The sequence below is a fragment of the Cheilinus undulatus genome, linkage group 3 (assembly GCF_018320785.1).
Source record: "Cheilinus undulatus linkage group 3, ASM1832078v1, whole genome shotgun sequence".
Classification (NCBI taxonomy): Eukaryota; Metazoa; Chordata; class Actinopteri; order Labriformes; family Labridae; genus Cheilinus; species Cheilinus undulatus.
Window position 1 is genome coordinate 9,326,991 of NC_054867.1, and position 14,768 is coordinate 9,341,758.

The window sequence follows — 14,768 nt, forward strand, 5'->3', positions numbered from 1 at the left end:
AACAAATTTCGGGAGTGCTTACCAGATAAAGAGGCCGTCTATCCTGCAGCAGCAGCTAGTTGATGGAGAACCCAAACACAGACACAGGATGTCTACTGCATTTTAACTTATTTAGCTGCACTGTGCTGATATTCTTAAACTGAAATTAATTATTTTCATGTAAAAATAATGATTTAGTTTAACATAGTTCCATAGTAGAGCATGGAGCTGATGTTCTGCACAGAGAGTTTATAGCACGTGTCCCTTGTAGGGCCTCAGAGTAAACTCAGTTAATAAAATGTACATCATCCATCAGCCTTAAACAGCACAGAGCTTTACAGAATAAAGGTACTGTATAATAAAGACATAACCTCCATATAATACATGAGCTCTGTAATCCAGAACAGACTGGAGTCCAAAAAGAGCCCACCCTTAGCCTTTGTTGTGGAGGATTTTAAATCTGTGATTGATTTTATTTCAGCAGTGTAGTTTTCTTTAAGTTCATTAGCCCACCTCTAACATTTCAGTCTTCTTGTGTTAATGAAGGCTTTACATGACTTTTTATCAGAGTTTTGAATATCAAAGATCAGTTTTTAGTTGTTATGTGTTCATTTTTGTCAGGCAATGACAAACGTTTTTAGTTGATAAAATGAACTCTGGTACAGTCAAAGCACAGGTATGGATTTGTGTATTCTCTGAAGAAAGGCAAAGACTTCATTAACACATCTCAAGAACATGTTAAAAAATACTGAATAATCTTCCTAAGTCCATAAGAGCCTACAGGCTCCTAGTATAAATCTACTTTTGCCTTTTTAAAGGACTTTAATGTTGTCCTTAAGGGCCAGATATCCTCTTCCTAAAAAAAAGTTTCTTTAGATTTTGGAAGATGTGGGTTTTATTGTAATACAATTACACATAAGAGGAATTTGACTTTAGCATGTACACAGCGAGCAAAAATAAAAGATATAGTTATACAGAAATAGAATCAGCAGCATTAGGAGAGTAAAGTTACGCAAATATCACAATTTGGCCATAAAACGACTAAGGCAATTATGCTATGATGCCAACTATATATATTTAACCAGGCGTCTGAAACACAAAAATGTTCAATTTTGTATTATTTTTGGGCTGTTAACATCAACACGTTAGCACTTGTGATTAATCTTAAAACCTTAGTGCGTTAAAAAAATAATAACGCAATTTAATCATATGACTAAGTTTGATCACAACTAGCTCCCCCAGTCCTCCAGCACGGATGCTTACGTGCCTGGGGGTGAAGAGGTGAGAGGTCAGACACAGCCAGCAATGAGGAGATAGACCCAGGTCTGCTAAATGGAATTTTTCTTTTCAAAAGCTGGTGAGTGTTTGTTAAGATAAAACCAAAATAGTGGTGACATGCTGCAGTGATGAACTGTCTTTACACTGAAGCACAACGAGTCTTAAGTTCCACCTTCAGGCAAAGCACATCTTTGCTAATGTTAGCAAAGACGTTAACAACAACACGGGATCAAGCCATGGTCATACCACTCTCCTCAGCTGCTTCAGGACAGTTTTCTTCTTCAGCTGCTCAGATAAATGCTAAAAAGTGCTCCAAAACTTTGAGACAGTCCTGTTTGTAAACAATATTAATCCAGTGTAGAAATCTGCGGTGGAATCCACAAAATTGAAGTTAATTAGCAAACTTTAGAGCTGAAAACAGAAAATATGATGTGTTCAGGTAACCTCAGTAAAGTAGATGACTGTATTCTATATGTTATGATGTGTTCAAATGTCACATAAAAATGGGAAAATTTTGTTTTTAATAAGAAACTTCAATAAATACAGTGTGAATATGTGTTTATATTTGAGAGATAAATATTAGATGTCACAGACTGAATCATAGCTTTTTAACTTATGCACTAGTCAGCTAAGACCACTTGTAGTTTAAATATTTGCTCTTATTTTGTCTTTCCACCAAATTATAGAAAGTATCGATAAGGACTCAGATCAGCCCTTTCAATGTGCTGTACATGGAATTAAAATAATGAAAATAAAGATAAAACACTTGACAGTAACAACCTTTAAAATTCTTATAACATAAAAATATACTTTAACTATAAAAAAATGCTATGATTAATCATGATTAATCACAGCGTAGTGATGTGATTAACTTGATTAATTTTTTTTATAGAGTAACAGCAATGACTATTTTGTATCATTTGTATTAAGAACAAATGAGTCTTAATGTTTGAGACTCAGGAAGAGGAAAATTCAGGTATTTTTTTTACTGAAAAATGACTAACTAGCTCTTATATATGAATGCTGTTTTTTATATATAGCTCATCATGTTGTGTTTCTATCTCTGCAGTAAGTATTTCAGTATATAATGTAATGTTCAGTATGTAATGTATCCGTGCTGTCAGAGTCAGAGGAAAGATGCTAGATGAGGCTGCAATTTTGTTAGTTCATGATGTCCTTCAGAGCATGGGTGAAATAGATGAAACAAACAAACAAAAAAAAAACAAGGCTGTTTGGTATAGGCTTTGTACAATATTTAAACAAATATCTGTTAAAATGTCAGAATGTGTGATTATGAAGCTCTGGCATCATCTCATCACTGAGAGTGTCTGAGTGCCCTTAAAGCTCACACAGTGATATGCCTGCATGTTATTTTAATTCTCTTTATTTCTTTGTTTTGAATACTTCATGACTTTGATTGCAGAAGACTTAAGATGCTTACCTGAACAAGCACAAAGAACCTCTTCTTCCATCTTTTCCACACATTTTTGCCAATGGCCCAGAGGTACCTGTGGGATTAAATGGAAAAATCAAACACCTATTTAGACAAACAACACTGTACAAAATAGTCTAAGTGTGCCATTTAAACTTTAACTGTGTCTTTCTTCACGGCCATGACTGATGTGACAGCTGTCTGATGTGACAGGGTCAATCTTCAGAAGAGACACGTTGGCTTTAGTGAAGTGTATCTGCTGACCTCTGCTGGTGAAATGATATTACTGCAACCAGACACGGAACTTCACACATCCCATGCATTACAGCTCATTGATCAAACTTTTATTTAGTTTTTCATCCCATAGGGAGATATTGTACTACAGTAGATACAGAAAACATTGTGTTCTTATATACATATACTAGAATATATATCTAGATATATTAATTATATATATGTATATATCTTGCCCACACAGCTCAGACAATCATTGTAGAGCAATGGTTCCCAGCCCTTCTTCCTTTGGAGCCCCCCTACTTTATCTAGAAAAGCTGAGACCCCCTGGAAAAAAAAAACAAAAAAAAAAACAAGAAAATTGACCTACATGTGTTTTTCCCCACCAAAATATCTCTGTATCAATAACTACTTACAGTGTTTTTAATATGTTTTTTGGTATTATCTGCTTATTTAATTTCGACCTCAGAGCAGACATAGCAGTGCCCCCTATCAGTGTGGCTCTTTGCTCTTGTTTCTTACAGAAACAAGAGCTGATTGAACTGCTGCTTTCCAGCAATTACATCAGAGCTAATAGCTTCCATGGCAGCAGCCATTGGATACACTGCTAAACCCACATATAATGACCATAAACCTGTGCCGCAGCAGGCCGGCAAAAGATCAGAAATATTGTTCACATCATTTAGTGTTGTTTTTATTCTTTCTTTCATGCAGAAACATGATCAAGTTCCGGTAAAATTGATGCTATACTAAAGCTATACCCAAGCTAATCACTGCACTGGAGGCGGCCTTTGCTAACGGCTTTGAGTATAAATAAACCCCACCCATAGCTACCGCCCCGTTCACCTCAAATGACCCTGATTGGCCCATTCGGTTTGGCACAAACCTTGTAGATTGGAGCTTTTCAAGATGGATTTTTCTGATGACAGAGAGTCGGGCAAATCTATATGTAACTTCATGAAAAATATAAGCTCCTTAGAATTTGACGGCAACAACTCATCTCAAAAAAGTAGGGACAGAGCCATGATTACCATTGTGTAGCTTTAACTTGCATTTGTTGATTGCATGGTACCCTGTGTTGACAGACAGTGATTTCTGAAAGTGTTCTTGAGCCCATGCAGTGATTTCAAGTACAGAATCATGTCTGTTTTTAACGCAGTGGCTGCTGAGGGCCTGAAGACCAAGAGCATCTGATACTGACCTTTGGCCTTGTCCCTTGCACAAAGAGTCTCCATATCATCTGAATCTCTTGATCATCTTATGTACTGTAGATGGTGGGATACTCAAAGTTGCTGCAATCTTACATTGTGGAACATTTTCTGAAATTGTTCCACAACTTTTAGATGCAGCTGATGAAGCTCTATCCATCTTTATTCCTGTCGGACTGTACCTCTCTAAATGCTCCTTTTATACCCAGTCATGTTACTGACATGTTTCCAGTTAACCTAATTAGTTGAAAAATGCTCCTGCAGCTGTTTTTTTATTAATACCACTTACTTTTACAGCCTTTTTTTTAAATATTCTGCTGCCATCAAATTCAAAATGAGCTAATATTTTCTTAACCTTGCAAAGCAGATGAATACGCCTGTTTCCTTGTTTTTCACCGGCGAATCCATCTTGTTAAGGTCCCGTCTGAACCGTTTGGGTCCGGTTAGACAGTGACAGGACCAATCAGCGACGAGGGGCGGCAGTGTCGTGACGTAAACAAACAGCAGCAGGAGCTGGTGCAGTTATGGAGGAAGATATTAGCGTGGATGCTGCTAAAGTGCCAGTTTTATCAGAACTTGATGACATGTCTTCATGAAAAGAAGAACAAAGAACAGCAGTGAGTTGTTTTCTTTTCAAAAACGACAAAAGTCGAGTACTTACATGTCTATAGTCGCCATGTTTCGCGTTATTCCTCACTAGCTGCGCACACAGAGCTCAATAGCAGCTACGTCACATGTTTTGTTGCTCTTATTGGCCCGTAGAGATGTGACAGACAGAACGTTTACCCAATCAAACTGAGTTTTTTTCAAATCCTCTGCCTTTTCACAAACGTTTCCTATTGAAGCTTTCCTAGATTGATGTGTGAAACCAATCCATCTGGTGTGTCAGGTTAATATTTTCTATGAAATGGTAAAATATCTTAGTTTTGAGTTTGTGACTAAAATATGGGTTTATGAGATTTGAAAATCATTGCATTCTGTTTTTACCCACGCCAATGAAATCGACAGGGGTTATGTAAAGGGTTCCGTATCTTTCTATCTGTCTTTGTTTGTTTGTTTGTACGTGTACAAGATAACTCGAGATCGCAAAGTAGGATCTTTATCAAACTTTCAGGGAATAGTGGGATAAAGACAGGGAAGAATCGATTAGATCTTGGTGATGATCCGTGCACCCGTTCGGTTTTTGTTGGACTTCGAATTTTGAACACCATTGTAATCAATGGGAGCGCGAGTTCCTCGGTGGTGCTGCTGAGGCGTGGGTCTGCCACCTCAGACGGCCATTCTAGTTTTTTTTTTTTTACATTTTACATAGCACCACAATGTTTTTAGCTATTGGGTAGTATTTTAAGGTTGAAAACCTTACTCTTCACCAAAAATATAATGAAGAAACACTTCTCCCAGCACTTGTATGCATTTAAATATGTAAAACAGCCTCATGAAGCTAAAACCCGCATGAACACTTCTGATTATACTAAATTTATCTTATCCATGTTTGTCTAATGAAGTCTAGTGTTAGTTTATGCAGGTCATGGTAGTCGTATGCCCAGCCCTGATCAGCTGATGACCAGTTGATACCAATCAATCTTTCAACACAGCGGTGAATCTAAATATGATGTACTTCCCACTAATCCCCGCTTGCATTAATGCTTATTCACCACACTGCCGCTGGCAAAGCTTAACCTCCTCCACCCCAGCCTCCTCCTTTATAGCATAAAGCTTGTTGCACTCTCATATTTTGATTCATGCTGTTATGGATAAATTGCTTTAGCACTAATTATTTTGTATTCAGTATGCATTGTCATAAATGTATCTATGTATATGAGGGTTTCTACGCTCCCTGGAAAGTGATTAACCAGGGATTAAAACAAAGTAAAACTGAATATCCCTTTTGTAGTAAAAGTGTTCATGAGTGACAAGAGCAGTGTTAATTTTGGCAGCTATTTTTAATTTTAGTTTTAGTTTTAGTCTTTAAATTAAATGCATTTTAGTTTTAGTCACATTTTAGTCATTTCTACTCTTTTTAGTTTTAGTCTAGTTTTAGTCGACGAAAACTCAAAACATTTTAGTCTAGTTTTAGTACATAAAGTCCTCACATTTTCATCTTTACTTTTAGTCCAAGCATTTATTTTCTTGTCTAAATCTGGTACCAAATCATGGTAGTGTGTTCTCTGCACCCTGCCAAACCTGGGGTCCCTGCTTTCTACAGCTGAGAGGCAGAATAGATACAGATGCATTGCATTTTGACAGATTTACCCACAGTGGAGAAATATCACAGATTTTGAATGTCTGACGAAAACTAAATTATAATTTAGTCTAGTTTTAGTCATCTTGACAAAAACTAAACTTATTTTTTGATAGTTTTAGTCATCACAGATCTATTTTTGCTAGTTTTAGTGTAGTTTTTGTTGACAAAATTAACACTGGATGAGAGCATTCCTGGCTGAAAAGCTCTTTGTGCCAGAGAGGGCCAATGAACACAACTGAACGTCCACCATCTGTTAATCAACCCTAACCGCTGACAACTCTGATGAAAGGTTTTGTATAAAGAGGCAGTAGTGCTAGGGTGTAACATATGAGTCATGATGCCAGCACAATGAGAAATCAGGGTTAAACAGGTGGTCATATTGCAAAAGAGAGGCATAGCTGAAACTCCTGAACTCAGACTGTTGCATAGATATAGTATTTTCCCACTGCTGCACATCTATCCAGTGTAAAATAAACCTACATCTTCAAACTGAATCAAAAACATAATACGCATATTGGTCTCATGAAATAATGTTAAAGCTCCTCTGGAGACCTTAGGATACCATCTAGATTTAGATTTCAGGGTCATCAAACAAATTAAGAGGTAAAACTGACCAGTGTTTAAGACTGAGAATAAAAAAGTTATTGAAGTAAAGAAACCCAGCCTTTTGCTACCGTCCAAAGTGAGTTTGCTGAGGCTTGTTGTTGTTCTTTTGTAGATTTGAAGAGAAAAACATGATGCAGACGGATAAGGACATGAAAAGGGCTTTTGTTGTAAAAGAACATCTAAAGGGTGAGGACCCCGGTTTGATTTGTGTGCTGCTGGCGGCCTATAGCTGTTTGTTTAGCCCGCTTTGGTTTGCCTCAGCGTGTCTTTCCCCCCGGACCGTCCCCGAGCCGCTTCTGCCTGTCGTCCTGAATAAACCAGCACCCATGAGGCGATGTATGAGGGCCCTGTGTGCCTGCGCAGAGAGCTGGACCAGCAACATGGCACAGGGAGACGGTGAGGGCGTCTTACGGGGCAGCCCAGCAGCCTCCTCACAGCAGCCAAAAGAAGCATATGGAGGGGAGAGAGGGGACCAAGCAGCTCCTCACAGCTACTCAACATGAAGTGTTTTTGTCATGAAGTAGATACTGCGTGCAGTCAGATAGCATGAGCTAATGGCAGATTATAGTCCATGCTTTTATAAAGTTGTTTCTGCACATTAGGCTATGCACCTCGAGACTTCCTCACACTGTAAGAAACTAAATTGTCCAACTATGGCACGCGTCTTCAGCTAGCAGGAGAGGCAACACATCCCCATAACTTACACCACAAGAACCACTCTATGATACTAATATTGTATGGACTTTTTGACCTTATAACTATCTACTAACACCAAAGAACTTGTATAAAATTCCAGCCCAGTCCAAACAAAACCAATCCCAGTTCATGGACATACAAAGCACAGCTTTGCAAAGAAAGGAAAGCTTGAAAAAATGGGATGCCATTCATGCTTTGATGTCTTTGAGACAGTCTAGCAGGGGACCAAAAGGCTCGGTATCTATAATTTTCCAAAGAGAGAAAAATAGCATGTTATTGGCTTACAAATAAGGATGAAAATATCCATAATTTCTTCAAATATACCCTGGAGGGAAGCATCTTCAAGGAGAATAAAATAGGACTAAGTATGAAGCCTTGGGGGACTCCAAATCCAAGAACAGCAGAGGTGAAATAACCAAGGCACATGGAGACATTTCATTTAGCCAGCTGAGAGCAGAACTTCTCCAAAGTAATCTAGGCCACTTACAGAGCAACTCTTTGGCTTATGGATGGAGATTTCAAGGTAAGGTAAGGTAGCATTTTGGCCTTTGTTATGACGGATTCTGAGGCTAGAAATTAATATCAGTTTCTGAAGGATCAGTTTTGCAGAGAAAATAGTGACTAATAAAATGCTGTACAGCTAATACTTAGATTCAATCCCTATACACCCCGAACCTCTACCACTTATCCCTACCTCCATGTTTTGTTATCCCTATCTCAGAAACAAAAAAAGACACTCGCCAGGTCTCATATTTAACCTATTTAGACGGGATGCAACTTTTGAGTGTATAAACCTTTAAGACCAGATGAGACGCTGGCATGCTTCTAAGTCTAAGACTGGATGCATCTAATCATTTCAATTATACATGACTCTTAAGACTAATGACTGTCAGCATGTTCGTCTCATTTTTGCTCTTTGCAGGGAGGCTTCAAAAGAGAAGACTATTTTGTATGAAAACTGGAAAAAGCACCAGGAGCACAAAGCCATGAGACACTGCATGCAGATGTACTTTAGTTTTCAGGTGCATGCAGCATCATGGCACCTGTTTGCTTTTTGTCATCAATAAACCGGGGCCAGGGATACCCAGGGCCAAACCAGATCTTAAGAGGGGCGTCCTCTATGCATCCCAGGCTCCTTCAGCATCCTCTGCTCCACTATCACTACTACCAGCATGAACCAATCCTTCTTTTCTGACAGTGATAGGCCTTCCTAACATGCTGTTCTCAGAGGACTACAAAATATGAAGATATACTAAAAACAGCAAAAACTTAGTTGACTTTTAGTCAAAATGACTAAAACTACACTAAAATGTAATTTAGTTTTCGTGGGACATTCAAAATCTGTGATATTTCTCCGCTGTGGGTAAATCTGTCAAAATGCAATGCATCTGTAGCTATTCTGCCTCTGAGCTGTAGAAAGCAGGGACCCCAGGTTTGGCAGGTTGCAGAGAACACAATACCATGATTTGGTACCAGATTTAGGCTAGAAAATAAATGCTTGGACTAAAAGTTAAGACTAAAATGTGAGGAATTTTTATGGATTAAAACTAGACTAAAATGTTTTGAGTTTTCATTGACTAAAACTAGACTAAAACCAAAAAGGGTAGAAATGACTAAAATGTGACTAAAACTAAAATGCATTTAATTTAAAGACTAAAACTAAGACAAAAATTAAAAATAGCTGCCAAAATTAACACTGCTTCACTGACATGCTAGAATAGAAGGATTTAGTGGATATTCCAGAGGAACTTGGCATGCCTGACTGACAGTTGGTTTCCTAGGCTTTAAGAGGAAATAAATTCACATACAGGGGTCTGCCACTAGGAGTCAGTGTATGGGATGATGCAAGAGAGCAGTTCTTCAACGTCTTTTCAGTGACAGACCCCCTGTGAGATATTTCTCCAAACTTGTAGTAACAATTGATAACCACAAGAGGGAGCCAAAGCTTTGCATATTGAGTAGAGCTCCTTCAGTAAACTGGCAAAAGTACAGCCTAGATTTTAGCAGCTTTTGCTTTTATTTAAGGGTAAATTAAGCAGAAGCAGGGGAGGGAGGGGGAGAGAAAGGGCCAAATAGTGCCAGGATCAAGCCAAAACTGGAACCAGTGTATCAAGAACTGTAGTCTCTGCATGTGACTGTCTGCTCTACCAATTAAGCAAAAGCAGCACCCATTGGACATATGTGACAAACCATGCCGTGATTATGTAGCATGCATTACTAGTTATGACACTGTTTACCTACAGACCTGTATTTCAGATACTTACAAGTTTTATTGTACTTATACTGTCACTAGGAGTGCAGCAAAGTGTGATAAGCCAAAAATCAAATACGCCCAAAAAACAGTGCTGATTACATTTCTTTGCTCTGGTGTAAATTTCTAAATTTCATACCTTGCTTTACAGATAATCCATTTCAGGTTAAGTGTTTTCTAGATTTCCAGATATTTCTAAGAATTTTTACTCCTAAATTCCTGATTTTGCTAAATTTGTTTTGCATTTCTGACTAAAAGTCTTGATTGATGAGCCTCAAAGTATTCCCTCATTCATATTCATCATTTTGAATATTCTTTTGGTGCTCTGTGATTCAGAGTGTTTGGAGACATTAGAAGGCTGAATCTGACCGTCACTTACCCACAATGCTTCATGTTCTGAGGTTTGTCCATGCGGATGGCCAGTTTGATCCTGAGGTCGTTGTCTGAGCAGCCTTTAGACACCGTCATCTTGTGGACCTCTGACTGTTTGGGGCTATTTGGAGTCGGATGGAGGACGACCTGCGAGCAGACACATAATTATGTATTTTAATCTCTAATATAAAGGCTGGGGTATGGAAATGTTACTATACTTCGAATGCTTACCTTCCCCAGCTCCTTATCCTCCAGCGCCAACACTCCTGTGCTCTCAGTGAACAATTTCACCTTCACAGCAGGTAACGGTTGTGTGGTGGTGAAGTCACCCTGGGTTCCCCACCTACACGACAAACAAATGTGCACAAGAAATAATGATGAGTCCTTGGCTTTTGCTTTCATCACAGAGAATCTGACCCTTTTGGAAACTGCTTACTTTAGCAGCTAAACCAGAAAACTAGAGAGTGTTCATGCAAATGTGTCCTTGACTTTACCTCACTCAGCAAAACTTTAGCAAAAATAGACCACATTGAAGCAATGCAGCTCATTTAGAGTGATGGGGTAACTGAATGATTTGTGTTATACTGCTTTTCAGACATTTTACACGCTATGACAAATGACTGTTAAAAAAACTCAATTTATTCGTTCATTGAATACTTGGTGGGTTTTTTTAGCATGTGTTTAACTGCCAGAGCAGGAGGACACTACAGTGAGTTCTACCTAGATTAAAGGTTCCAAATGGAGTTCCTTGAGGTCCTACTCATTTTACATTTTAGTATCTTTCCTTCCTCCATCTGTGTTGTTTGTTTGCATCTTGCAAAGGAGAGACAAGGCAAAACTGATGGTACAGATGATTCACCTCATAGCCTCCTGTGCAAACCTTGAGCCTCATTATTGTATCTGGTTTTCAGTTGAATTACTTTGGTTGATAGATTTAATTATTTATTCATCGTCAATAGACTTTGATTCAATGTGACACACAGATCCATGCTATTACGTAAGACAACTGAGGCTGCCTTTCACATTCTTGAAGTCTGTACAATAAACCACCACAAGACTGTGAGTTATCCTGATGTTGTTCAGTGAAATAGGAAATTAAGTTTATATTTATGATCTATCTTTGTTAAAGGATTTTATTTTAAGCAGATCAGTGCTGTGGAAATTTTAAAATAAGGGTCATGAACCGTGTGGAGGTGTGGCTTTTCTGCAGATGCTGCATCTCCAAACCAATCACGTTGCACCTTTTGTAAAAAGACGTGCGTAGAATAGAATGGTGTCTCCTCGGTCTGAGCTCCTTCAGGAGCCTCCTCTCTCTTCCATCCTCACCTCCTCCAGGTGCTTTCAAGGATTTTGAAGATCCTTCATCATGGCGGATTGAGGAGAGGGACATGAGGATGGACAAAGTTTTGTAATGAGAAGCGCCTTTAGGAGTTAGTATGCTCTCCCCCCTTGCAGGTGTGGGTTCTATCTGGGTACTCCTGTTTCCTCCCGTAGTCCAAAGACATGCTTGTCATGCTGATCCTAAATTGCCCGCTGATCTGAGTGTCAGGGTGACTGCTTGTCGGTCTCTACTAGGGATGAGGTGATTCATTGATTAATAATCCAACCAGCTGTTGACAGTTTCAGCCCTAGACAGCATCCTCAACAAACTAGCTGCAAACTCGGTAACCAGCTGCAAGCTAGCTAACTAGCTGCAGTGGCCTCTCTCAGCTGTGTGGGCATATTTCAGACAGACACTACTGCAGGATGGTGTCTCTCCCCTTTAATTTTCCGACTATGTCTGCATCTTTATCCATATACAACCGCCACGCAAGATCGTTCACGGATAAAAAACACTAAACTGGTTATGACTAAGGTGGTGCGAGTGTTGTCTGATGCAGCAGACCCCAGATAAAAAGGCTATGGATACTATATGGTGCACCCACAGATCTTGGCCTCATTTTAGGTGTGTCCTGAGCAAAAAGTTTGAAAACAACAGCTTTTCATGATGTTCTATGCCTGAAATTGAAAGAAAGTGCAGCAAAAGGCAAAAAAGTGACTTATTATATTCAAAGACTAATCGTGTTCATTAAAGTGTTCAAAATTAACTTGTTAATCTAATTTAGCTTTGATGCTAACTTGGGCTCGACAGCTGTGGTGTGCATGACACCTGTAAAGTAAGTAAAAAAGTAATAATGGTAAATATTGACTTAAGGTCCGGATCCACCTTAGCATCATGGGATACAGTAGAGTGGCCACATATTCAAACTTCCAATTATAGATGCCTCTTTATACCAATGAACACAAGAGTACTCATGTATGATTGGGATTTTCATTAATGCAAACTTCAACAGCCTGGAAAGTGTCTGGGTAGAAGAAAGTCATGCCTCAAAACATTTGAAAAATGTCATTATGTAACACCAGTAGGAGCAAGACAAATAGACTGCATGGTTGAAATACAATTTAATTGCTGGTTGTCACCAGAATTCGCCTCCCTGCAGTGCATGGTAATAGTGCTACTTTCAGGCTGTATTCACTGCTTGTGTTTGTTTGTTTTCTTCTTGCTTTGTTTACCAGTGTTTCCACTGTGGCTGACTGAAAAAAGACTTTCAGAGTGTGCAAAACAATATTTTTTAAGCTCTCTAGAATACAATCCCACTTTCTTTTCAGCATGACAGCTAGCCTACCTGGGCAGGTACCTGTCAGTATGACAAGCCAGACAGCTGAACAACAGCCCCACGCTGAGACTGACAGACACATTCATCCATCAGTCCATCTTTACCTAGACCCCTTATCCTATTTGGGATGGTGGGTGGCTCGATTCCAGCTTCCATTGGGTGAGGGGTGGGATACATTCTATCGATCACAGGGCTGACACGTAGAGACCAACAAGCAGTCACCCTGACACTCACATCTACGGGCAATTTAGGATCAGCCTTACAAGCATGTCTTTGGACTGTGGGAGGAAACAGGAGTACCGAGATAGAACTCACACTTGCATGGGGGGGAGAACATGCTAACTCCACACAAAAAGGTCCCAGGATGGATCATCATAGATATTAGTTGAGACTTGGGATATGGAGCTTGAATACAGAACAGACCAGGTTGATTTAAGACGTATTGTCACCATCACAGTTTGACAGGACAGTTTTGTCCAGACGCTGCTGGAAGAAAAAGGGGTAAAGACACTATTTGGACATGTTCTGATTTAATAACAGATCTCCAACTTTGTTCCACTGGAAATCATTCCAGAAGTTTTGGACTGAATAAAAGTTTAACTCATGCAGCCCTAGGAGAGCATCACGGGGAATCTCTCTTTTAAACCAAACAAGTTACAGACAAAATGCTGTGTGCTAGAAAACCACTTTGAGCCATCCTCCACAGACCTCAGTGTTTCCAAAGAATAAAATTCAAATGAGGAGATAAAAGGTACTCTAAACTATCTCTGCCTGCAGCCAGAGCAAACTAAATAGTATGAATCAACCAGTCTGAGCTGTTTTCACTCACAGTAGAGCAGTGACTCATCCAATGAATCACACTTAGGCTCCTTTGTAGTCTTACGAGCCTGCTGCTATTTTAGTGGATAAAAGTCCAGTCTGCAAATTATGTAAATGTTTGGCAGTTGTTTCAAAAATTTGAACCAAACAGATTGAGATAAGATACACAGCACAATATTACTTTATCAACTAACAAGCATATGTATACTTATTGTAAAGAAAGTAAGCAGAGAGAGATTATCAGTGTTTAAATGCTGTTCATTGACCATCTATCACAGTTAACCTTTCTAAAGTCTTAAGTTCATGAAATCTAAGTTTTGTGAAGACACAACATATCATTCATTACAATCTTTACAACAAAATATCACAGAAATATCTAGAATTACTTGTTAATTTTTGGTATCCTCCAATACTCAACCTACATACATAAGGGACAGCCCAAAAAAACAAACAAACAAACAAACAAAAAACAATCTCTCTTCCAGAACACACAATTCAGTCAGGCATTTGAACAGGCATCCCAGATAGCCATAGACTAGGTTTCAACCTAGTCTTGTTGTTACAACACATCTATAATTATTGCTTTCTTTGGTAAATTAGAGGTTGATTTTTCTGTATTATTATTATTATTGCTAAAGCAAGTGCACAGTTGTGCACAGACATACATGTGAAGTCTATGACAGTAGCAGCAAATATGCAGGCAATAGTTTTGAATACATTTTATAAATGGGGATTTTCAGACTTTATTGGGAACAGAATAATACAACAGGAAATCAACTTTCTTGCATGGACAGAAATTAACGGATGTTGGACACAGGCATGCAGAAAACCAAGACTTAGGCCTAGCAAGCATTGTGAAAGCCTATTTTTATACGTTGGAGAGAAATTTTTTAGGGCATTTTTTTTGGCAATGAAACCAATAAGACTAATCCTCCCAGGAGCCCTTGAAGCACTTCACACCAAGGTGTGAAAAGGTAAAATCTCATGAGTC

General features: G+C 38.8%; 1 protein-coding gene across 3 annotated transcripts in view; it reads right to left on the reverse strand.

Moving 5' to 3' along the window:
* Positions 1-14,768, reverse strand: part of cadpsa (Ca2+-dependent activator protein for secretion a) — a 297,442-nt gene that overhangs the window by 138,310 nt on the left and 144,364 nt on the right. For all 3 annotated transcript variants that reach the window (XM_041783235.1, XM_041783234.1, XM_041783236.1), the window contains 3 exons: positions 10,533-10,644; positions 10,309-10,448; positions 2,699-2,765 (listed from right to left, as the gene is read on the reverse strand). In XM_041783235.1, coding sequence (XP_041639169.1) covers positions 2,699-2,765; positions 10,309-10,448; positions 10,533-10,644 — 319 coding nt within the window. The remainder of the gene's footprint in view (positions 1-2,698; positions 2,766-10,308; positions 10,449-10,532; positions 10,645-14,768) is intronic.